Raw genomic sequence first — 24,931 nt, 5'->3', positions numbered from 1 at the left:
TTCCAGGGACCACAGCTGCTATGGAACTATGACCACAGTCACATTCCAACTGTGGTTCATTAACCAATTTTTGTGGACTGCTTGTGATTCAACACTTGCCGAGATTTCAGATGCAGAAGGCCTGTACGTGCAAGGTGACACTCTGATGGCATCATGCTGGGTGCTGAAGCAGCAGCGTGCTATACGGGAGCCCCAAGCCAGCAATGGACAATGTGCCAGGCGCAGGCTAGGCTCCCGGGAGCACAGAAAGGGCATCTGCTTTCCAGCCTGGGGCCTCAGAGAAAGCTTGCACTGGACCCTCAATTGAGGCTTAAAATTGGGGAATTCTGCCAAGAATAATCCGGGAAGGACTTCTCAGGCCAAGCAAAGGAGCAGAAGCAATGGGGGTGATGAGAAGAGTGGCAAGCAATTTGGGGAGGGGGAGGTCTGCAATGAAGTTGTAAAAGGAAAGATCCTGAACTTTCGCAGGTGTTGAAGGGGCCACAAAAAGAGGAAATATGCTACAGGAGAACTGGAAAAAGTTATCCCAGTTGCCCTGGGAGAGTCCACAATTTTAGAGTTAAGACAAATGGAGAGAGGGATTGTGGCCTAGCGACCGGACAGGGCATCACTGCCCACTCGCTAATGAATTCCTTTGGCAAGTACCTTTCTGGGCCTCTGCTCCCTGTCTGGGCATGTCAGGCGCAAAGAACACGACGATGTAACGGTACCTAGTCAGGGGCTCCTTGGGCGTGCCGTCGTTGGGAAGGTGGTAACTTTGCCAAAATTGGGCGGGGAAGAACTTGGACAAACCGGGCGGGGCCACAAGTCTCCAACAACGGTTTGCGCATGCGCCTCGAGGAAGCGGCGTTGTGCGCTTGCGCGAGCCCGGGAGCCCGCCAGCCGCGCATGCGTCGTTAGCCGGCGGGAGTTTTCTAAGGGGCGGCTCTGGGGCCGCTGGAAGCTAGTGAAGCGGTCCCAGAGTTGGAAGGAGCATCGTCCTTGGTGCAGCGCGTCCAGGGGTAACTCGGCGTGGCGGAAAGAGTGACCTGCGGCCTTGTGTTTCGGAGACGGAGGCTCTGGGCTGGACAGGCGTCTCTCTGAGGTGAAAAAGTCGCAGGCCTGTTCACGGACGAGGCCTCCCTTACCTCCGCACCAGCCTCTTTGGGGTCGGACAACTCGGCTCAGCCCACACCCTGCCTGCCCGTCGTCACGCCCGAAACCGGGTAAGAGGAGACCCCGGGGCGAGAGGCGCCTCTCGCTCGGGAGCTGTTTGCAGAGCCCGTGGTCTAGACGTCACTGTTGGTGGAAGGTTGAAAGCGGGGTGGGGTGGGTCACACAGGCCAGGGTTCGAATTTCGCCTCTTCTCCAGGCTGGCTGCCTAACAAGTTTGGTTTTTTTTTTTTTTTTTTTGCCTCTGAATTTCAGTTCAACTGACTGCAGCGTGAAACTGTTGATGGTACTTCCAGAGCTGTGGCAACGATTAAATGGCGCAGTAACGCACATACAGTTTTTACATACTCAGGTCCTGGCATGTAATACGCGCTTAAAAGGTGTCAGTGGTTGCTGTTAAGTAACCGGCCTTTCATCTGAATGATACAGCCGTAACTGTGACGATTTAGATCCTTGATCCTACTACCCCTCGTTATTCTCTTATCTTTTCCACGTTGTCCCTTCACATATATTTATTTTTCTTTACTAAGCACTCCCCCCACCCCGTATGGATTTTTATTGGTGGTGGAGGGGGAGGCTTGGTCATGTTCCTGCCCTTTTCCAGTCAGTTACTTGTCTGTGACAGGCACTAGAAATACAGTCTGGCCCCGGGAGACGTGTAAACAGACTTTACAACCAGTGCCAGGGAGGCCCAGGGGTGGAGCTGCCAACTCTGCCAAAGAGAAGTGGCATGAAAGCTTCACACTTGAGCTCGATTGGGAAGGAAGAATAAGTTATAAGGCAATGTGTACAAAGATTCGGAAGTGGTGTGTGGAAAATGAAAAGAGTTTTCTGGATGGATGGTGGTGATGGTAGCCAGCAATGTGGATGTACTTAATATCACTGAACTGTATGTACACTTAAAAATGATTAAGATGGTAAATTTTATGTTGTGTATATTTCAGCACAATTAAAAAAGAAACAGAAACTTAAAAAAAAAAGTGGTGCATGGAATGGGAGTAGCAGGAGAAAGCGGGAGTAGGTACTAGTTAGGACTAGCTTCTGGAAGGTGTTCAGTACACTGGAGGAATCTGCTGCTGTCTAAAGAATGGATTGGAGGGAATTACCCAGCAGTCCAGTAGTTAGGACTCAGAGCTTTCACTTCAAGGGCCGGAGTTCAGTCCCTGGCTGGGAAACTAAAATCCCACAAGCTGCTCAAAAAAATAAAGAATGTATTGGAGAGGAACAATGCTGCATGTAGGAAAAACTCGTGGAGTGGCTGTTCGATTCTTGGGGGAAGTGAGGGAGAGGGATAGAAACTATGAGATCTGAACTAAATAGCTAGAAGTTGGAAGAGTTTTAGAGATTGTTGGAAGTAGAATCTGCAGAATTAATAAGTAAAGGGTAAAGTGATTGTTCATGTTTTGAAGACCATGTAGATCATAATGCCATTGATTGAGTTATGCAATTAAGCCCTTATTAAACACAAAATAATTGGGAACTAAGAGATATATGTTAAGGAAGATAAGATTATTTCTAGTGATAAATTCTGTAGAAATTCAGAACAGGATGTGATGAGCCCTGCTGATGTTCTGTGGAAGAGGTGTGGAGGTGAGGTTGGGCTGGGCCTTGTCAGGCAGGTAGAATTTCATGGGGCAAAAAGGGGCGGTTCAAAGAGACGAGAAAGCGCAAGGCTGATTCTGGGGGAGTAAAGCCCCAGCAAGACTGGGACTGAAATGTGGAGAACAGATTACTTCATTTTCCTGTTTCAGGATTCTCACCTCAGGATGACTTCCAGACCGGAGATAGTAAAAGGTGAGTATTCGTGAAGTTCAGTACCTTCTTGCCTTGGGTTTAGGTTCATGAGCTTTACCTAAATACCTCCTGGCTCTTGGTGGATTTGAAATCACTTATTTGTGTATTTGCAGAGATGCTTCCTTGATGTTTCCATGACCTGGGGCATATGTTTCCTTTTGCCACTTTTTTTGCACAGATTCTTAGTTGTGATGGGTTTGATTCTGTATTTTGACTTTTTTATGACAAGTGCTAGAAGAGGAACCAGTGGCATCTAAGACTCATGATCGTCAACTGGAATCAGATCCCAACCCTGTGGAAGTGTGTAATAAATCGTCTGCCTCCCTGAAGATGACTGAACGTGTTTCAAAGGAACGAATTCACCTTGGCCGTAGCCCCCCAAAAGGGGAAAGTGGTGATCTCAGCCACCAGGAAGGACTTGAATCCAGGTCCCTTCATTTGTCTCCAGAGCAGTCTGCTTGTCATCAAGCCAGGAGGCAGTCCTGGCGGCGAGCAAGTATGAAGGAAACGAACCGGCGGAAGTCACTGCCTCCCTTTCATCAGGGCATCACAGGTGGGGTGCTTTGTACATAAGACTGGACTCCAGCTCAGATAAGAGGCAGTGAGGCATGGCAGGAAGTTAGGCTTGACTTGGCTACTTAATAGCTATGTGACTGAACAGATGACTTCACCTCTCTGAGCTTCAGTTTCCTCATCTATAGGAGTATTCTCAGATTATAAGTATTGATGTCAAACACCTAGTAAGTATTCAGTATCAGTGCTGTTTATATCATGTTATTAGCTACCCATTGTAATCTATACCATGGACAGAAAATCTGATTTACAGTTGTTCAGCATTCACCTTTGCTCAGTGAATGTTCAGCATTCACATTGGCTAGAAGTAAAGATTTCCTCTGGCTTTCTTCCTCGTATCCTGAAGTAGAATAGAAGGTGGATGGGTTGCTACCTGATTTTAGGTTTTATAACTGAAAATATCTCAGAGGGAAGAACCCATAAAAATAGGGTAAAAACCTAGTTTTGAGACATGGTGTATTTGAATGTGATTTTGTGTGAATTTATAATAATAGCATCTCAGGAAGCACTGAAGGACAAGATTTAATGTGGAAAGTAGCACATTTCAGGAAGAACTTAACTAGCTTTGTGACCTTGAACAGTTTAATCTCCTTTGCTTTACGGTCCTCATCAGTAAATGGGGTGAAATAATACCTATTTTACAAGACTGAGAATTAAATGAGTTGATACATAACACAGTACTTGGCACATAATAAATAAATATAGCTCGTGTTAAGTTATCATGATTAAAGATATTACTTCACTTCCTGAAGGTCTGATGTTTAGAAGGAAATCTACCTAAGAACAGCCATGTAGCATATCAGAAAATTGCTGCCATGGTTATGCTTGTATACTTCATAGATGTGCCAAGAAATTTCAGTTTCCTAAGGTTACCCTTATTACGTTCATCTATGTTCCAGAGCATGTGGACCTAAAATTCTGTGTAATAAAAAATCACTGACGTATAGGATTTGTTATTTTCTGGTTATTCCTGGCCACTTCCCAGATTTCTTTGGTTATAGGCAGAAGGTATCTTATTTTTCATGACTAAAAGTGAGAAGAAGTAATCAAGAGAGGGCGCAAAAGAACTTAAAAACAGCCAGCTGAGGCTGGAGGGCTAAAAGACATGTATCTCTCCTAATTCTCAAAGCAGATTTCCTTTGCTGTATAAGAAATGATGTTTTAAAATGGACATAATTGGGAAAAACATTATCTACATCTTTTATTGATAGCTGAGGATTCAGTGGCATAATTATGTAAAATGCCTGTTTAGTTCAGGCTGATGCACTGTGTGACCTTGGGCAAGTTGCCCAGCACCTAACCTTTGTTAAATGGTTAGGCTGATAAGTCACTTGCCTCAAGTGAGGGTGACGGTTAGAATTTAATAAAATTCCTGTTAGATAGTCTGTGTTCAACAAACTTACTATTAATGTTATTGTCTCTGGCTTCAGACAAGTGTCTCCCCTCTGAGCTTCAGTTTCCCCATCTGTAAAGTGGAACTCATTTAAAGCACACTACAATGGCTATCACAAAAATTCTGAAATATTCCCATCTCCTTTCTTCAAATGGTGAATATAAAACACAAAGAGAAGTTAAATTATTTTTTTAAATCTGTTTTATTTAGCAAGACAAGATTTTAAGGTAATACATAAAAGGTTCTTTTAACTTTTTAAACTTAGGATGCACAGATAGGTAAATTTCATTCTCTGGTGATCTTGAACAAATTAGATGTAAGAAGACAGAGAAGACTTCTTGGGTTTTTTTACCTTAATTTGGGCTGCATCAAGAGGGAGGGAATTTTTCAGGTTTTTTTTTGTTTTTTACTTTGCTAACTGTATAAATGTCCAGCTCTTTGAATGTGGTAATATTTTATGTTAGAGCTCTGCAGATCCATCAGTGTCGACCTAACAGAAAGCAAACGGCTGAGCTCTCTCCTCCTTTCCAGTTTCCAGGTGAGAGTCACGTCTCAGAATTGGGAGTGTTTTCTTTTTCTTTCCTTTTTTTTAAAAACTGTTATTGTGACATCCTCAAAGACACGTCAGTACTGTGTGATTTATCAGTAAAGAGTAAAAGGTGTTTCTCTCTAGTGATATTAATTTAAAAGCCAGATTTAATCCCAGAAGTTTTGTCTCTGGATCAGGCTCTACGAGTCCCATTGGTATTGCTGTGGCTAACTGAGCAGTTAAGAGAGTTCCCCTGTCTAGTATATTTTGCTCATTAGCAGCAAATGATGGGACTTTAAGGTGGGTGGAGGTCATATCTAAGTTTAAGCAGACATTTGAGATCTGGCTGCTCTCTAAATTGGAATTATGTGACTAACTGGTGATTGCATCAGTGTAGATAAGCAAGTCATTTGTGTGAATTAAATGACCGTTTTTCCCCCTGAATCAAAAATCACATCATGTAGTCTAGGCAACAAAGAATTTTTTCCTTACCTTTTTATTTTCTTGTTTTGTTTATATGAAAAATCTTAGGTGTAGAATTAAATCATGCTTGCTTACATTTATTAAATGTCCTAAGATTACATGAATTCAGGATTGGCCTGGCAAATCTTGGTTGTTGTACTGAAAATGCTTTTCTTTATTTAGTTCTCTGTTCAGAAACTTGAACCTTTCCTAAGGGGAACTGAGGGCTTCAGTCTTGAAAGTTTCAGAGCCAAAGGTAAGTTGCTAAGAGCAGACACTCGAGCTTTGACCTTGGTCTGTACCTTCCGTTAGGGTTGGTTGAAACCTCTTGGGGTCGCTACTTATAGGAGCTGCTACCTTACACAACCAGGCCTCCTCCATTTTGGTGGGGAACTGCATTAAAAAAGATAAGAATATGTGCTTACGAAGTTTAGAAGGTCTAAAAGTAAGCCTCTTGCCCCATGACCCCCAGTCTCAGCTCCTCTCCTCCCAGAGGCAACCACAGCCACCAGCTTCTTGGATATCTTTGCAAATTTATTGCATTTCTAAACATTTATCCATTAAAATCAAATAATCCTCTCTACACACTGTTCTTAATCTTGTTTGTTGTTTTTTTAAACCTTAATTTATCTTGCAGATAGTTCTTTATCACACTGATAGAGCTGTCTTGATATTTTAGCAGCTATATGTTGCTCTATTTTATAAATGTACCATATTTCATTTAAATGGTTCTTTATTGATGGGCTTTTAGGTTTGCTTTCAGTCTTTTGTCATTACAGTGAATGGATAATGAATACCTTTTTATACAAGCCTCTTAGCACATATTCAAGTAAAAATAAGATATATTAGAATTAACTAGTATAAGTGTACTGTAACTAAAAGTTTAGATTTTTTTTATTATTTAGTAGGTATTATTTAAAGGTCTTTTTGGGGTTTTAATCTGTGTTTCTTTTTCTTTTGAAGAGGATAATATTTTTTCGTATTTTTAGAGGAGAGCCATTTGTACTTTATTTTCTGTGTATTGTCTCTCCATATCCTTTGTTCATTTCTTAAAATTGAGATATTGCCTCTTTTATATTGGTTTTGCAGGCACTCTTTATGTGTTAAGGAAATTAGCTTTTGTCTGTGACATAAGTTGCAAATATTCTTCCCTGGGAGTCAATTTTCAGCTTTCTAGGAAGTAGCTATTCTCCTTGCAGTGTAATTATACAATCATCCAGGTCAGAAATAAAAGACCTAGAAAATACATGAAGTCAGACTTACTTGCCAGTTAAAGCTGTTTATCTCAGAGTTGCACTATTACTGTAATTAGGGTAGACATGTCCAGGTTTATTTTGATAGCTATTTAACATATCTTTTCCCGTTTGCATTCCTCACCTGAATTTAATTGTGAACTCTTTTTAAGTCTAAGCAGAGACCTGTTTTTACCTTATGCCCATCATTTTTTTATTTGCTGCTAGCATTTCTGACTTCCGTAATAAGTTTTTTCACCTAGTGCCAGCAGATCAGATCTCTTGAAAGAGTGAATTGTCAATGCAGATACACTTTTCTAACACATCTTTTAAACTGCTTCTTCATCAGTTCTGTGAAAAACACTATTATAAATGTTATAAAGAGGAGTTGTCTTCCATTTTATCTGTACCTACCCAAAGAAAAAAGGTAAAATCTTCCCGCATATTTCTATCACTTTTTTGAATAGGTGAGAGGGCCAGAATGTAACAGGTGACCCTAGAGCTGAGACTACCATACGTATATTACATCTTTGTCAGCAGCTCACTGTGAAAAGTATTCTCTTTATTTTATAACATATAATTTTATTTTCTGTAGCATCTTCCCTTTCTGAAGAGTTGAAACATTTTGCAGACAAATTGGAAAGTAATGGAACACTACAAAAATGTTTTGAAGATTCAGAAGGGTAAGAGCAGTTCCCTTTCTCTCCAAAATTATAGTTGAATAAGGACTTTTTCTTTTTTAATTTTTTACATTGAAGTATAGTTAATTTACAGTGTTAATTTCTAGTGTACATCAAAGTGATTCAGTTATATGTGTGTGTATATGTGCTGTGTGTTTGTGTATACTTCAGTTCATTTGTATCATATTTTAGATCCCACAAATAAGTGTTGTATGGAATTTGTCTTTCTTTGTCTGACTTAATCTGTTAGTATAATCTCTAGGTCCATCCATGTTGCTGCAAATGGCATTTATTTCATTCTTTTTTATGGCTGAGTAATATTCCTGTGTGTGTGTGTGTGTGTGTGTGTGTGTGTGTGTACACATACATCACATCTTTATCTGTTCATCTGTTGATGGACATTTAGGTTGCTTCTATGTCTTGGCTATTGTAAATAGTGCTCTATGAACGTTGGGGTACATGTATCTTTTTTAATTCAGTTCAGTCCCTCAGTCATGTCTGACTCTTTGCAACCCCATGAACCGCAGCACGCCAGGTCTCCCTATCCATCACCAACTGCCAGAGTCTACCCAAACCCATGTCCAATGAGTCGGTGATGCCATCCAACCGTCTCATCCTCTGTCGTCCCCTTCTCCTCCTGCCCTCAGTCTTTCCCAGCATGAGAGTTTTTTCAAATGAGTCAGCTCTTCACATCATGTGGCCAAAGTATTGGATTTTCAGCTTCAACATCAGTCCTTCCAATGAACATCCAGGACTGATCTCCTTTAGGATGGACTGGTTGGATCTCCTTGCAGTCCAAGGGACTCTCAAGAGTCTTCTCCAACACCACAGTTCAAAAGCATCAATTCTTCGGGGCTCAGCTTTCTTTATAGTCCAACTCTCACATCCATATGTGACTACTGGAAAAACCATAGCCTTGACCAGACAGACCTTTGTTGACAAAGTAATGTCTCTGCTTTTTAATATGCTGTCTAAGTTAGTCATAACTTTCCTTCCAAGGAGTAAGCGTCTTCTAATTTCATGGCTGCAGTCACCGTCTGCAGTGATTTTGGAGCCCCCAAAAATAAAGTCAGCCGCTGTTTCCACTGTTTCCCCATCTATTTGCCATGAAGTGATGGGACTGGATGCCATGATCTTCGTTTTCTGAATGTTGAGCTTTAAGCCAACTTTTTCAGTTTCCTCTTTCACTTTCATCGAGAGGCTCTTTAGTTCTTCTTCCCTTTCTGCCATAAGGGTGGTGTCATCTGCATATCTGACGTTATTGATATTTCTCCCAGCAGTCTTGATTCCAGCTTGTGCTTCCTCCAGCCCAGCATTTCTCATGATGTACTCTGCATAGAAGTTAAATAAGCAGGGTGACAATATACAGCCTTGATGTACTCCTTTTCCTATTTGGAACCAGTCTGTTGTTCCATGTCCAGTTCTAACTGTTGCTTCCTGAGTTTCATACAGGTTTCTCAAGAGGCAGGTCCGGTGGTTTGGTATTCCCATCTCTCAGAATTTTCCATAGTTTATTGTGACTCACACAGTCAAAGGCTTTGGCATAGTCAATAAAGCAGAAGTAGATGTTTTTCTGAAGCTCTCTTGCTTTTTCGATAATCCTGCAGATGTTGGCAATTTGATCTCTGGTTCCTGCCTTTTCGAAAACCAGCTTGAACATCTGGAAGTTCATGGTTCACGTATTGCTGAAGCCTGGCTTGGAGAATTTTGAGTATTTACTAGCATGTGGGAGGAGTGCAATTGTGCGTTAATTTGAGCGTTCTTTGGCATTGCCTTTCTTTGGAATTGGAATGAAAACTGACCTTTTCCAGTCCTGTGGCCACTGCTGAGTTTTCCAAATTTGCTGACATATTGAGTGAGCACTTTCATAGCATCATCTTTTTTAATTAGTTTTTGTCTTTTCCGAATATATGCCCAGTAGTTAGGTTGCTAGGTCATATGGTAACTCTATTTTTACTTTTTTAAGGAACTTTCACACTGTTTTCCATAGTGACTGCACCAATTTACCCTTCCACCAACAGTGTTAGGAAGGTTTCCATTTTTTATACACACTGTCCAGCATTTATTATTTGTAGACTTTTTCATGATGGCCATTTCTGATGGGTATAAGGTTATACCTCATTGTAGTTTTTATATATAATTTTATTTGCTTATTTATTTAATGTTTGGCTGTGCTGGGTCTTTGTTGGTGCGCGATTTTTTTCTCTAGTTGCATTGAGCAGGGGCTACTGTCTAGTCACGGTACCTGGACTTCTTATTGTGGTGGCCACTCTTGTTGCAGAGCACAGGCTCTGGGTGCACAGGCTTCAGAAGTTGCAGTACGTGGGCTCGGTAGTTTTGACTCTCCGGCTCTGTGCATAGGATCAGTAGTTGTGGCGCATGGGTTAGTTGCTCTGAGGCATGTGGGATATTCGTGGATCAGGGATTGAACCCGTGTCTCCTGCATTGGCAGGTGGATTCTTTACCACTGAGACATCAGGGAAGCCCCTCATTATAGTTTTGCTTGCATTTCTCTAAGAGTGATGTTGAGCGTCTTCATGTGCCTATCAGCAATCCGTATGGCTTCTTTGGAGAAATAAGACTTAATTAGACAGTTGTTCATTCACTTATCAAACGTTTATCCAGCATCTTCTATGTACCGTGCGGAAGCTGGAGATATCAAGCAATATCAAGCAAGATCTTTCTTCTTATTCATTGTAGTAGGAGAGACAAACTACTTAGAAAATAATGACTTCAGATATAATCTGAATGATTTCAGTGATAATCTAATTGGGCAGGCAATATTATAGTGACTTGAAGCAGTGGGCAACTTACACTAGAGTGTTCAGAGAAGTCCTCTAATGATTTGCCGTTTGCACTGAGACCTGTAAGACCTGGATGATGAGGAGGAACCAAATATGTGAAGATGAGACAAAAAAGCATTCATATTTTTGCTAGCCATGCTAGTTGTAGATAAAGTCATGTTTTTAGCTGTTGGCCAGCAAGAGTATTAAGAGAAAGTTTACAGCCGCCACCACTGCCCGCCGCCACCCCGCCTCCCGAAACTGGTAGTTGCTCAGCAGGGGCAACACCAAGCCCTCTCCTCATCCTGCAACAAATTACATGACTTGATCTTACACTTTCAACTTCACAAAGGTCTGCCTTTCCATGGATCCTTAGAATTAACATTGCTATTCAGGAAATGAAAATTATGTTAGCTCGACATTGCTCCTCTTTTAACGAAATATATTTAAACCATAGGCTGCTGTATTGCAGCTAAAGGTGATAGAGGCTGTTTGTCACAGGCTTTGATAGAAAAACATAAAAGGTGACACAGCTGATTTGCCTTTGCCGGGTAGAGTACCAAGTACATCTGCAAAATTTTGGCATTTTCAATGCCTCCTGCTTTTCCATTAGAATTAATCGCCCTACTAGCCAAGCTATTGGTTTAAGGAGAACATATCCAACTGAAAGCTTCAACTTAAGTGCAAAGACAGTTGTATGAAAAAGCTATTAAGGTTTTGATTAGTGGGAAGGCAAGAGGCTAAATAAAAAAAAATGTTGTGAACAAAACTTTGAAGATTGAAACCGGCAGATATTTGAGGCTGAGTGGCATTGTATGGATAGAAGAGATAAAGGGTAACGGCAGGAATCAAAGTTAATTAGCTGGACAGAGCCAGAACACAGAGAACCTTAAGTGCCAGGTTAAGGAGTTCTGGCTTTTCTTCTGAACGTAGTAGAGAGTCACTAAATTTTTAAGAAATGAAAAACACAAAAGGAATATTTGAAGAGAGGTTAATCTGTTCACGTGTGAATTCAAATTGATGAGGGAAATAGACAATGAAGAGCCCAGTGAGAAAGCTAATACCTAGTGCAAAAGTGAATTAGAGTCCAAGACTAAATATTCATTGAAAGATAAATTCTGAACATGTTTTATTGCTGTTAAAATTATGTGAGACATCCAATACTAAAAGCAAACACTCTTGGAAGATTTCTGTTAATCTCATAATCCTGTCTCTTCTAGAAGAGTGTCAGATTTGGCTCTGGAAACTTCAGTGGCTGAGATGAAGGAATATATAACAAAGTAAGTGAAAATGAGTGAACTTTTGTTGGGAAATCTAAATTTGTCTGGGGAAATAACTAAACCCAGAAATGGATAGTAAACATCCTTTTCAGTGTGTCAGTGTTGGAAAGCTGCACACTGGGATTTATGTACTGTTGGCGCTTTGTCACTAAGTTGTGTCCGACTCTTTCTTAACCCCATGGACTGTAGCCCACCAGGCTCCTCTGACCATGGGATTTCTCAGGCAAAGACACTGGAGTGGTTTATGGACTGTATTGATGGCCAGTTTCATAGAATGGAGTCTAGAGACTAAGGATGTGGATTTGATGTAAAGACTCATGTTTGATTTGATTAATATCCTCTGACTTGGTCATGCTTTCTAATCTTTTTTTTTTTTTTATGACCTTTTTATTCACATCTTGGAATCAGAGTAGACACCTAATGTATGGTTGTCCTGAGTGATTCAGAATGAGATGATCAAAAGTTAACTGAATTTTTTCCTGCTTCTGTAGGTTTTCTTTAGAACGTCAAAGTTGGGATCAGCTCTTGCTGCGCTACCAGGAAGAGGCTGAAAAGATCCTATCAAGGTTAGATCTATGACAGGAAATAGGAAGGTTTTACCTTGTGACTTTTGATTTGATTTCAGTTCTCTTAGCACAAGTTGAATGATGAATCCAGAACTCATCAAATTTCTGTAGAGTATATATGAACAGTGTGACTGAAAATGGAGAGTGAGGGGGCTGGGAAGGAAGAGTCGTCACTACTTTCAGTCAAAGAACAGAACTGCCTCTGTTCTGTGCCCTTGGCTGCTGTTCCACATTCTGGGGGAGACAGGCATGTCTCTGCCCTGTACCTGGCAACCTGGGGCTGGGCTAGGAACAGTATCAAGGGACTTCAGTGAGCACATGGCCTTTGAAAAGCTGCGACTGTGGGAGAGAACCACAGCCAGGGCCCTCATGGAGACACGGGGTGAAAGGGGTGATGGAAGTGGGTCTACAGGAGAGAGATGATCTTTGGGTCTTGAAGGCATAATAAAATGGGAAAGTGCTAGATTTTGGTTTCATTTTAGTGTCCAAACCAATGATTTTAAGCTTTTTTTCCCCAAACAGAACCTTAGCTAGAAACACAACTATAAAACATTAGCCAAAATAATAATTGCCAAAGTGGCCTCCTAGTAGAGAGGCACCTTGAGGAGCACAGTATGAGAAGCTTCCCTAATCCAAGCATTGATACTTATTACTTTCTTCACCCTTTACATGTTCTGTGTATGAAGACAGATAATATGTAAGATGGCAGTTTCAGAATAAACACTTTTGACGGGCCATAGTTTATATTAACAGGAAAGCTTCTGGAAGCAGACTGTCTCTGTTCAAATCCTAACTAATTCTTAGTTCTGTGACCTTGGGAAGTCCACTTAATCTGAAGTTCCTCATTTGAAAATGGGATAATATTACTACCTACCTCATTGGGTTTGTTATGACTAAAGAGTCATCAGCAGTTTTCATAAACTCTCCATTATAATGAGTTATTTTAGATAATTGAAGTGGGCCAACATCTTTTTGGTAAAAGATCATAGATGTTAACTTCAGGCGTTACCCCAGTAGTCCTTTTTGTAAATGGACCTTACTGTTAGATGGAGTCAACTAACCTAGCATTTCCTGGAGTCCAGAGGTATAAAAACATTAACACCGGATAATTATCTCAGAATCTCCTGTTAGTAAGAGAACCTATGCTCACCCTGGGGTGGAAGAATATTGATTCAGGTTAGTAAAGCCTTTTAGGAAGTGTTTTCCCTGGGTAAATCTTTGCTGTTTTCCTACAGAAAATAATTGTAAAATTATTTGAAAGCTTTTTTGTTGTATTTTGTTTTTAGAGGATCAGCTGAAACCAAAAATACTGAAGTTGAAGTGGAACCTAGAATGTATGTTGGGTCTTCCCAGAGTGAAGTCCTTAATACAAAACCTGACTACCAGAAGATACTGCAGAACCAGACTAAACTCTTTGATTGTATGGAGTTGGTGGTGAGTTGGGTCATGTTTCTTTGGCTGAGTTATTCAGCTTTGATACCTTCCCATCCTTGTTAAAAGAGCTGGAAAACATGTGTAATTAGATAAGTATATTCAACTCTACCTTGGGGAAACATTGGAGAGACAGTGAAAGAAAATAAACAAGTAAATGGTGATAAATGCTATTAAGTCAGGTGGAGGAAGAGAATATGCCGGGAGGGCTTCAGTTTGCTATGTAGAGGGGTTGAAGGCCCTTCTTAGGTGCCACCTTAATAAAGACTTGAAAGAAATGGGGAAGTGAGCCATGAGGACATTTTGAAGAATGTCAACCCCAATTTTTCTTTTTTTGCCAAAATACCTTCTTAAACTTATAGCATGAGGTCTCAAGTTGGACTTTTTTATTTGTTTGTTACTTTTATTTTGGTTGCACCACACAGTATGTGGGATCTTAGTTCCCTGAACAGGGATTGAACCTGCACCTCATGAATTGGAAGTACAAAGTCTTATCTGCTGGGCCATCAGGGAAGTCCCTCAATCCAAGTATTAGGTTGGCCAAAAACTTTGTTCACATTACATAAGAGCTTACAAAAACCCAAACGAACTTTTTGGTCAGCCCAATATGAACAGGAAGCAGGTGGCATTTGATATAGAGTATGGAGAGTCTGTTTACAAAAGGGCTGAGTATAAAGATGTGGGTATCAGGAATTCAAAAGTGAAGTGAAGTGATCTGGGGCTAAGAGGCAGCTGAGCTGTTCCTACTCCTCAGCTGAAGGGTGAAACAGTCACTGTGGTACCTGGCAGGGAGTTGTATGGTGGGGTGTCCTGAAAGAGCCATGGTCTTCAGTTGAGAGACACTAGTAACTCCAGATGACCCTTCCAGGAGCAGGCTCAGGTAAAAATACCCTGAGGTCATTCGGCTCCTGCTTGGCTCCCTCTTGGTCAGGCCCACCTAGAAGCCAGAGGACCTGGGATCCTGTTGAGGTTGTGCAGGTCAGTCTGCTCAGGAGTTAGAGCAGTGTGGAGAGGGGTGATTATGGATGTGAAAGGGCAAACAAAATGTCTGGCATAAGCATTCCAGGTTGAAAGAGCAGCCAAAGCAAAGCTCCTGAGCAGGAGCTCGCTTGGTGTGTTTGAGGAGCCACGCAGAAGCCGTGCACCCTTCCAGTTCACAGTTGTCTGTTGTCTGCAGATGGACGAACTGCAAGGATCCGTGAAGCAGCTGCACGCCTTTATGGACGAAAGTACCCAGTGCCTCCAGGAGGTGTCAGTACAGCTCGGTAAGCCTGTCTTAAGGGGACCAGAGCTTGCACTGTTGTACATCTGATGGCCCTTCAGATGTACACTGCCCTTCAAAACATTTTAGGGGTCATTCGGATTGTAAAGGGAATGAGACTGCTTTTCTCCTGTGACTTTGAGGGTGATTTTAAGGTAGAGGAGTTGTGAGCATTGTTTGTATTGTGTGGATACAAACAATGGCTTCCAAGGGTAAGGCCTTCATCTGGTGACTTTTATTTCCCCCTTACAATAACAATGACTATTGTGGGTACTCAAAGTTAATTGGAAATTTTTAGACAGGAGCACAGTAGATTGAGAATTAAATCTCCACAAACTGACAAACTGTGTTGTTTGGGCAGATCCAGGACAAGAAATATCTATCCATTGCCTTTTTTCTCTTTTCATTCTTCAAGAATCTACCAAGTGACACTGACATTACTTTTTAAAAAAATAATGTTTATTTATTTGGCAGTGCCGGGTGTTAGTTGCAACATGTGGGATCTTTAGTTGCAGGCTGTGAACTCTTAGTTGCATTTGTGATCTGGTCTCTGACCAGGGATTGAACCGGGCCCCCCGCACCGGGGCGCAGATCTTAGTCACTGGACCACTGGGGAAGTCCCCATTTGATTGTATTGTGGTTGTAGTTGCAGCTGGCTTTCCTACCAGAGAGCCATCTCCCTGAGGGTAGAAGCGCTCTTAAGTCGTCCTTCGAATACCCTTCAGGGTCTGGCACAGTATTCACACAGTAAGTTTTCAATAGTGGTATTTGAATTCAATTGAAATGTATTTTTTGACTCCTTTTCTCTGCAGGGAAGAGAAGCACTCAACAGTTAGATCCTTCACCAGCTCGAAAACTGCTCAAGCTTCAGTTACAGAAACAACCTAGCACTTATTGCTCTAAATCTTGTCAGTGACCTAATGCAGCTTTTCTGCCACAAGGTGCTCTAGAGGAGAGAAACCGCAAGAGTGCCCCAGTGCATGGTGGGATGAGCTGTGACATCTGCTCTGTTGCCTTTGAAGATAACTGGCTGACTGTAAAGCACTCTGATTTTTTTTCTTAAAATGGAATTTATGCATTTGAAAGCATGTCATATACAAGCTTTTTCCAAGAACAGGGAAAATGCTTGAGACTTTGCTTTGGAATGACCTTCAGAACTAGTAGCCCATTCTTTGAAATAGTGATCAGAAATCTCCCTACTCTGAAGATGTTTTTGAGGTTTTGAAACAACCTAAAGTCATTCAGGACCAAATCCAGTAAGCATTTTAGGGGTCATTCTGGTTGTAAACAGAATGAGACTGACTTTCTCCTGTGACTTTGAGGGTGACCTTAGGTAGAGGAGTTGTGAGCATTGTTTGCATTGTATGGATACATATATCTTCTTACAGGATTCCCAAATTGAAGATAATAACACTCTTTTTCTATATCCTGATGTCTATAATGTGTTTTAGCTTTTTTTGGGAGGGCGTGCTATACCATGTGGCATGCAAGATCTTAGTTCCCCAACCAGGGATCAAGAAGGGGTTAAGTATCTCTTTTTCATTGTTCTCCGTATTTGTTAATGATTTGCATTATAAGATTGCATGTTCTTAAAAGCTTTCCCTTGTCCTCGTGTATGAAAAAATGAAAAGGCTTGGAAGGCTTAGCAGAAAATAGGATTCTTTGTCAGGACTCAGAAGTGAACAGTAGCGTGGAGTTATACCTCAGTGTTAACAGCCAATAAAACACCAACTAATTTATTGTCAGTATCTCTTATTTTCTGATCCTCCTAATAGAACAGAACCCAATTCACTTAAATACGCAGTCATTATCTTAAGTCTTAAAGCTTGGACTATGCACCAGTTAGTGAGAGGTGATATATCCTAGCTTTTCCCTGTGTTCCTTATTGTTTTAAAAAATTTTTTTTTTATTTTTTAGTTAATTTGGCTGTGCCAGGTCTTAGTTGCTGCACATGAGATCTTTGCCCTTCGTTGTGACCTTCAGGATATTTTTTTTCTTAGTTGCAACATGTGAACTCTTAATTGCAGCCTGTGGGATCCAGTTCTAGGGATCAAATCCAGGACCCCCTGCCTTGGGAGCACTGAGTCTTAGCCCCTGGACCACCAGGGAAGTCCCACGTTCTTCATTCTTTCATATATTTACATAGCCCCTGCTATATGCCATGCACAGTTCTAGGAACTGGGACAAGCGCAAAGAACATAAAGTCTTAGGACCTCTTTTCATGATTTTCACAGTCTCTTGGGCACAGGGAACAAGAAGAAACCACTTTTCCACAGAAGTAATGTTTTAGTGACTTGGGAAGGAGAAAGGAGAAATAGGGCAGTTATTTGAGGTAAAAGGAGCCACATTTTAAAAGGCCTGAGAAGAGAGAATAAAGCATTCTGGGATACTAAAAAGTAAAAAAAAGACTGGTTAAACAGGAATGCTAAGTGCCAATGTAAGAACCACCTGAGACAAAGATAATTGAAAGTTATTGAAAGGTTTTGAGAGATGGATGGGATCAGAACTTTATTTTCTTTTTTAAATTTATTTCTAATTGGAGGACAATTGCTTTACAATATTGTGTTGGTTTCTCCCATATATCAACATGAATCAGCCATGTATACCATATATGCATAGGTATACATATGTCCCCTCCTTTTTGAAGAACTTTATTTTCAAAAGATCACTCCAGTTGCTGTTTGGAGAACAGTTAGAAGCAAGTAGGTGTGGATTTTAGAGACCAGTTGGTCTCTTAACAGTCTGCAGTGGTCAGGTGCGGAGTGACTGCCTGGGCTGGGAGTTAGCAGTGGATGAGTAGGGGGCATCTTTCATAGTGTCTGGAACACAGCAGGCATGTCACCTCCATGTTAAAAGCCTCACTGCTACTTACTGACTGAGAAAAAGTCATTTAACCTCTTATTTGTAAGATTGGGAGAATGATCCCACTTGCTGCAACTAAGAGCCTAAAAAATTTAAAAAAGAACAGTGGATGGAGGATAATGAGCAGTTAATTAAATAGGAAAATTCTCAGTTAAATTTGGCATACCAAACAGATTTCAACTAGATTGTTGGATATACAGGTAGAAAACGATAGGAAAACCTAGACTAGGAATAAAATTTGGAAGTTACCAATACCTAGTTATTAAAGCCTTAAGAATAAGATAATATCCAGAGGAGAGCATGAAGGGAAACTGGACAGCCCCAAGGAAGCTTTTAAAAATCAGAGGAGTGGTGTTAATTGCCTCTCTTTCAGAAGCAGAATAATATAGTGGAAAGTGTAGTTTGGAGTGAATCTTCATCCTTATCCGCAATTTCCTTTCTGTGAAATGGGGAGAGAACACCTCTCTCCAAAGGTGATTGTACCTCCCCCCCTCACCATTTTATTTAGTACACTGTATTACATTTTTAAAACATTTATTTGTGGCTGCGTTGGTTCTTCCTTTGCGGCATGTGGGCTCCGGAGCACATGGCCTAAAGTTGTGGCATGCAGTCCACATGGCATCTGGGATCCTAGTTCCCTAATCGGGGATCAGTCCCAAGTCCCCTGCATTGGAAGGTGGATTCTTAACCACTGGACCACCATGGAAGTCCTTGGTGTTTTGGAAGTTTTGTTTATAAGAATTAAGAAGTGTCTTTGTATCTCCAATAACCATACAAAATAGAGCACAGATAAAGAATAAGATCTGAGCATTCTATATGCATACACACCACAACTTGAGATTGCCTCTTTTCTTTTTTTTCATTATAGATGAGGAACTCAGGCATGGAGGGGCTTAATAATCCAACCAAGAACATAAAGATAGGAGTGGAGGGTCATCTAGAACCCATGTAGCATTCAGTAAATGTTAACTAACACAATAATTAGTAAAAGGCTGTGCCCAGGTACTACTAGTTTTTTCTCCCCCCAAGTTTGGTTCAGGAATTGTACTAGGTGAATGTTATAGATAGTTGGAGCCTTAGAGATGTTTGGTAATATTCTTCATTTGCCCTACTTTAGTTAACGAGTATCTTGCTTTTAATCAGTGATATTTAACACTAAAGAAATAATAGGTTATATTATAAACTCTTTCAAGGAAGGGAATATATCGTGTACATTTTGATGGCTTAATGTAATCGTCTGGGAAAATCTCAGGTTGCACTCAGAGGAGATGGTGTGACTGGTGGCTGTAGTAGAGGTGATGTAATGGAGGACTGGGAATTCGGAGCCCTGTTTTGGATTCTAGTTTGGGGTATTGTTTTTGTTTTTGTTTTGAGTATAGTGGATTTACAATGTTGTGTTAGTTTCTGCAGTACAGCACAGTGAATCAGATATATACGTGTGCATGTATATATGTGTATACACAAACACATACTCTTGCTTAGGTTCCTTGCCCATATAGGTCATTACATAATATTGAAGAGTTCCCTGTGCTATATCTGGTTCTTAAGTTACTGGTTCATTCACCAAAAACTTACTAAGCCTGTCCTGATGCCAGGCACAGTGCTCAACGCCATGTGACCGTGGGTACCGCTCTAGGCCCATGTCAAAGGAGGAGGCCTTGCAGTGTAAAGAGTTCTTAGGGGCTCCATAAGGATGTAACTCGGCAGAAGGGGAGAAGCCAGCCAGACACAGCTCTCAACACCCCTCCCTCTGAGCAGTTCTGGTTAAAGGTTCTCCAAGGAGACTCCGAAGCAAGAAAACTACAGTACTTTCCTCTTAACTGAGGGGGAATATGTCCCAGGACCCTAGTGGATGCTTGAAACTGTAGATAGTATGCCTTGTAATTGCGAAGTTTTTTCTTATATTTACTTACCTACAATAAAGTTTAACTTATAAATTAGGCACATTAAGAGATTAACAACAACAATAGTAAAATAGAGCAATTGTAACTATATACTGTAATAAAACTTGGGTAATTGTGGTCTCACTCTCAAGATATTGTATTGTCTTGTACTTACGTTCCTCAGAGATGATGTGAGATGATATAGTGCCTATGTGATGAAGTGAGGCATTGTGACATAGCTTTAGGCTACTATTGACTTTCTGACTGTACATCAGAAGGAGGATCATTGAGACATTACAGTGTCCACGGTTGGATGTCTGAGTAGATGATTTTGGGGATCTACAAAATATAGTTGAAGGTGGTTTTGCTGAAAGCTTTTGGGAAAACATTGTAATTGGAGTTGTCGCTTTAACTCACTGAAGTGTTGCTGCAGCAATTGTAATCCTTTGGTGATCGTGAGTAGTTGCTTTGATGCTTCTTTTCATCTGAGGGTCATATTCCATATATTTGAAATTGTGAAATTTGAAACATTTTGGCAAATTTCAATAGGGTCCACGTTGCTGATTCTGCTTCAGTTGCTTTGCCTTCCTCTTTCTCAGTAGATGGCTCCACAGGTTTGTCCAGTAACTGTGTTGTTAACACTTCTCAGTGCCCTTCAATATGTTCTTCCACTTCCTCATCAAGCGTGTTGGCAGATCCTCTGGCACCAACTTGTCTTGCTATGTGAATGAGTTTCCTAACTTCTCCATCGAACCTCAGTAACCTTTAAAATCATTTACGACTTCGTAAGTTCTTCCAGCAGGCATTAAGAGTGTGGTTTTAATTCACTTACTGCACCTCCGATGAACGTTATTCACTGGCAGTAGTAATGATTTCAAGCACTGCATTGTGTCCAGATTAAAATCTGCATTAATTGCTGACCATATGTTGTCAGATATCAGGCAGGTGTATGTGGCCTTGACCGACTGATGGCTTGTCAAGTGGCTGAAGCATTGAGGTTGTGTTTGGAGATAAAAGTACAACTTTGACATTTTCAAAGCAAACAGATTCAGGATGACCAGGTACATTGTCTATTAATAATAGGATTTTAAATTCCAACCCTTCCTTTTCCAAATATTTTTCATTTCTGGAATGAAGCATTGGTAGAACCATTCCATAAACAAGATAGCTATCACCTAGATTATGTTGTCAGAATACAAGCAGATAATTCTTGGTTTTGTTTTTGAAAACCTGTTGGGTCTTTGCTCTGTATACAACTCCTGCCTTCAACATATGCTCTGTAGCATTGCCAGTAACACCAGAGTTAATTTGCTTTTCCAGGTTTTATGATCTAGTGCTTCCTTTGTACTTTGATGACAGTAGATTTGTTGCAAGTTCTTGTGCCTGACACACAGTGAGGCCAGACAAACTCAAACACAAGTTTGGAGCAGAGAAAGGTTTATCAAAAGGGCCAAGGAAGGAGAATGGGTGGCTCGTGATTAAAAATCTAGAGCTTCCTGGATGGCAATTTGGTTCTGCTGGGACTCTTCTTCCAGAAGAGCCCAGTTTCATCACATGAAGACTTGCTTTGGATGGTATCCTTTCCTTCCTCTTCAATCAAATTCTTCACCTCTGATGGAACTGTGGCAACAGCTTCTGAAGCCAAATCTGGCCTCTGTACCCTGACACCAAATTAATTCTCAGGGACAGGTTTTGGTGAAATAGGAAAGAATAGCTTTATTGCTTTGCCAGGCAAAGGGGATTAATGCCCTCAAAACGGTGTGTCCCAACCTGGAGCAGGTAGTGAGAAATTTCATAGTAATGATTCAAAGAGGACGTGATCAAGTAGCTCATGGATAATCTGATTAGTTGGTGGTGAAGTGGAAGTCAACATCGTCAGCCTGGTTCCAACTGGTCTGGGATTTCTCCCATCTGGTGGGGGTTTCTGCAAAATAGCTCAAAAGATATTGAGACCTGCCCCAAGGCTGCTCTATTGTTTCTCTAGACCGTTCCTTGCTTCTGCATCCCCTCCCTTCTCTAATTGTTACTTAGTCATTGAGTTTTGTCCAACTGTTTGTGACCCCATGGACTGCAGTGTGCCAGGCTTCCCTGTCCATCACCATTCCCGGAGCTTGCTCAAGCTCATGTCCATTGAGTCAGTGATGCCATCCAACCATCTCGTTCTCTGTCGTCCCCTTCTCCTCCTGCCTTCAGTCTTTCCCAGTATCAGGGTCTTTCCCAATGAGTCAGCTCTTTGCATCAGGTAGCCAAAGCATTAGAGCTTCAGCTTCAGCATCAGTCCTTCCAATGAATATTCAGGATTGATTTTCTTTAGGATTGAATGGTTGGATCTTGCAGTCCAAGATGGAGAAATTGGAGAAGAGTTCTCCAACACCACAGTTCAAAAGTATCAATCTTTCAGCACTCAGCCATCTTTATGGTCCAACTCTCACATCGGTACATGACTACTGGAAAAACCATAGTTTTGACTATACGGACCTTTGTCTCTACCTAGCAACAGTTTGAACCTGCCTTTGCAACTCCGAGAAGGTCATGGAATGAATGAGGCCTATTTCTTGTAATCAAGAAATGGGAGGGGGGATTCCCTGGTGGTCCAGTGGTTAGGACTCGGTAGTCTCATGCCAGGTCTGCTGGGTTCATTTCCTGGTCAGGGAACTAAGATCTCTGCATCCCAGCAAGCTGTGAGGTGCACCCAAAGCAACAACAACAAAGAAATGTGGGACAAAGAAAGGCTTTTGTTCCCAGGAACCCCCCACAGGGTCCTGCTTGGTATCATTTGGCAGACACAGTCTCCCCAATAATTTTTCTACTTTTCAGTCCAAACTTGCTGAATCTGTGTAACCATCCCTTAGGTCAGTGTCAGTTGCTCAGTTGTGTCCAGGTCTTTGTGATCCCACAGACTGTAGCCCGCCAGGCTCCTCTCTCCACGGAGTTCACCAGGCAGGAATAGTGGATAGCCATTCCCTTCTCTGGGTGATCTTCCTGACCTAGAGGTCAGACCCAGGTCTCTTGCATTGTAGGCAGATTCTTTACCATCTGAGCCACCAGGGAAGCCCCCAACCATCCCTTACTTTCAGTAAATAGCTTGGTGTCACTCTTCAGGGGATCCCTTGCTGAAGTCTTTGTAATGGCTTGGAACCAAGCAGGAGCCACTGGGGCCCTCCTGCATACCAAAGCCCTTCGACGTCCCATTTCTTGTGTAGAAAGAGGCTTTGGTCTCCTAGGCCTCCTCTTGAGTTCCAAAGAGCAATGCAGAAAGAAAAGAAAAGCAACCAGGAAACAATAGTTCAGTGATAAAAGAGCCCTTGTTCCTCCTTAAGGATATACAGAACCATCTGAGTTGTTATAAAGAAACTAAGACCTACCCCCAACCCCAGCCCTATGCAGTGGAAGATGGTGATTGCATGAGGACAGCAGTATACCCCAGACTGACTGGAACCAGACAGTTGAAACATCACCCTGTTACCTTACCACCAATCAATCAGAAGAAAGTTATGCATCCTGCAGCCCTCACCCCAAAATTTGCCTTTAAAATTCCTTCCCTGAAAGCCATGGGGGAGTTTGGGTCTTTTGAGCCCAGGTTGATTGATCCTTGCTTGGCCCTGTAATCAATCTTTCTCTGCTCCAAAGTCCAACATTTTGGTTTGTTTGGCCTCACTGGCAGTGGGACACATGAACTTCAGTTTAACAATAGATTCAGTGCTTTCTGGGGCAACACGTCAATCAGAATATGTATTTTGTTTGTGTCTTTCATAAATTAAATGCCTTTTCATTTTTAAAAAAGTTTATATTGAAGTATAGTTTATTACTATAAAAGCAAAGCCATCATTTTGCTGACAAAGGTCCGTATAGTCCAAGCTACGGTTTTTCCAGTAGTCACGTACGGATGTGAGAGTTGGACCGTGAAGAAGGCTGAGTGGAATAGTTGATACCTTTGAACTGTGATGCTGGAAAAGACTTTTGAGAGTCCCTTGGACTGCAAGGAGATCCAACCAGTCAACCCTAAGGGAAATCAACCCTGAATATTCATTGGAAGGACTGGTACTGAAGCTGATGCTTCAGTACTCTGGCCACCTGATGTGAAGAGTCGACTCACTGGGAAAGACCCTGATCCTGGGAAAGATTGAAGGCAAAAGAAGAGGGTGGCAGAGAATGAGATGGCTAGATATTATCACTGACTTAATGGACATGAATTTGAGCAAACTCCATAAGGTAGTGAAGGACAGGGAAACCTGGTGTGCTGCAGCCCCTGGGGTCACAAGAGTTGGACAGACTTAGTGACTGAACAACAACGAATAGTTTATTAACAAGGCTGTGATAGTTTTAGGTGTATTTCATTCTTAACTAAGCACCCTTTATGCACTGTGGCCCTAACTTTAGCAGTTTGAAGTGTGACTCAAAAGCTAGTACAATTTTTTTTTCCTGCAATTTTACAGAAAATTCAATTAAAAAAAAATTATTTATTTAGCTGCACCAGGTTTTGGTTGCAACATGTGCAATCTAATTCACCAACCAGGGATCAAACTCAGGACCTTTGCATTGAGAGCTCAGACTCTTAGCCACTGGACCACCAGGGAAGTCCCTCACAGAAAACTCATTCTTACCATAGAGCTTAGCAACCTCAGCATACCTATTTTTTTTCTTACTAATTTGAGAACTTTCACCCTTTATGGCTTCTCTGGCTTCTCCACATCACTAGCAATACCACTTTTGGACTTTGGGGCCATTATCAAGCAAAGTAAGAGTTACTTGAAACAAACACTTCCGTATCCAGACGATCTGATGACAGAGACTAGAAGACTAAGGGCGCAAGCAGCATATACCGCGTGGGTATGCTGGACAAAGGACTAATTCACTTACCCTGGTGGGAGGGAGCAAAACCAGAGATTTCAACACATTACTCAGAACAGTACAGCAAATAAAAACGTATGAATTATTTTCCATTCATTACTTTCAGACTAGAGCTAGCCAAGGGAAGCTAAAACCACAAACAATGAGAGAAAAATCACTGTACGCCGAAGATGGCGCCAACTCAACCATCGTCTCCATA

The 24,931-nt window shown here is 41.4% G+C and overlaps 1 protein-coding gene across 4 annotated transcripts; it reads left to right on the top strand.

The window, feature by feature from the left end:
- Positions 1-883: 883 nt before the first annotated feature.
- On the top strand, positions 884-23,666 carry DSN1 (DSN1 component of MIS12 kinetochore complex). 4 transcript variants are annotated; one of them, XM_014478278.2, is made up of 11 exons: positions 884-1,205; positions 2,904-2,946; positions 3,182-3,499; positions 5,377-5,450; positions 6,087-6,159; positions 7,731-7,818; positions 11,819-11,878; positions 12,370-12,444; positions 13,731-13,878; positions 15,053-15,140; positions 15,949-23,665. In XM_014478278.2, the coding sequence occupies exons 2-11, from the start codon at positions 2,919-2,921 to the stop codon at positions 16,050-16,052; spliced, it is 1,056 nt and encodes a 351-aa protein (XP_014333764.1). In that variant the 5' UTR covers positions 884-1,205; positions 2,904-2,918; the 3' UTR covers positions 16,053-23,665. The 4 variants fall into 4 exon arrangements, with proteins under 4 accessions (XP_014333764.1, XP_005896073.1, XP_070237795.1 ...); XM_005896011.3 differs by having other exon boundaries at positions 885-1,205; positions 3,176-3,499; XM_070381694.1 differs by having other exon boundaries at positions 886-1,205; positions 3,125-3,499; positions 15,949-23,666.
- The last annotated feature ends 1,265 nt before the right edge of the window (positions 23,667-24,931 follow it).

The sequence above is a fragment of the Bos mutus genome, chromosome 13 (assembly GCF_027580195.1).
Source record: "Bos mutus isolate GX-2022 chromosome 13, NWIPB_WYAK_1.1, whole genome shotgun sequence".
Lineage (NCBI taxonomy): Eukaryota > Metazoa > Chordata > Mammalia > Artiodactyla > Bovidae > Bos > Bos mutus.
Note: the sequence above shows the minus strand (reverse complement) of the source record. Positions and strands in the feature narration are given on the sequence as shown.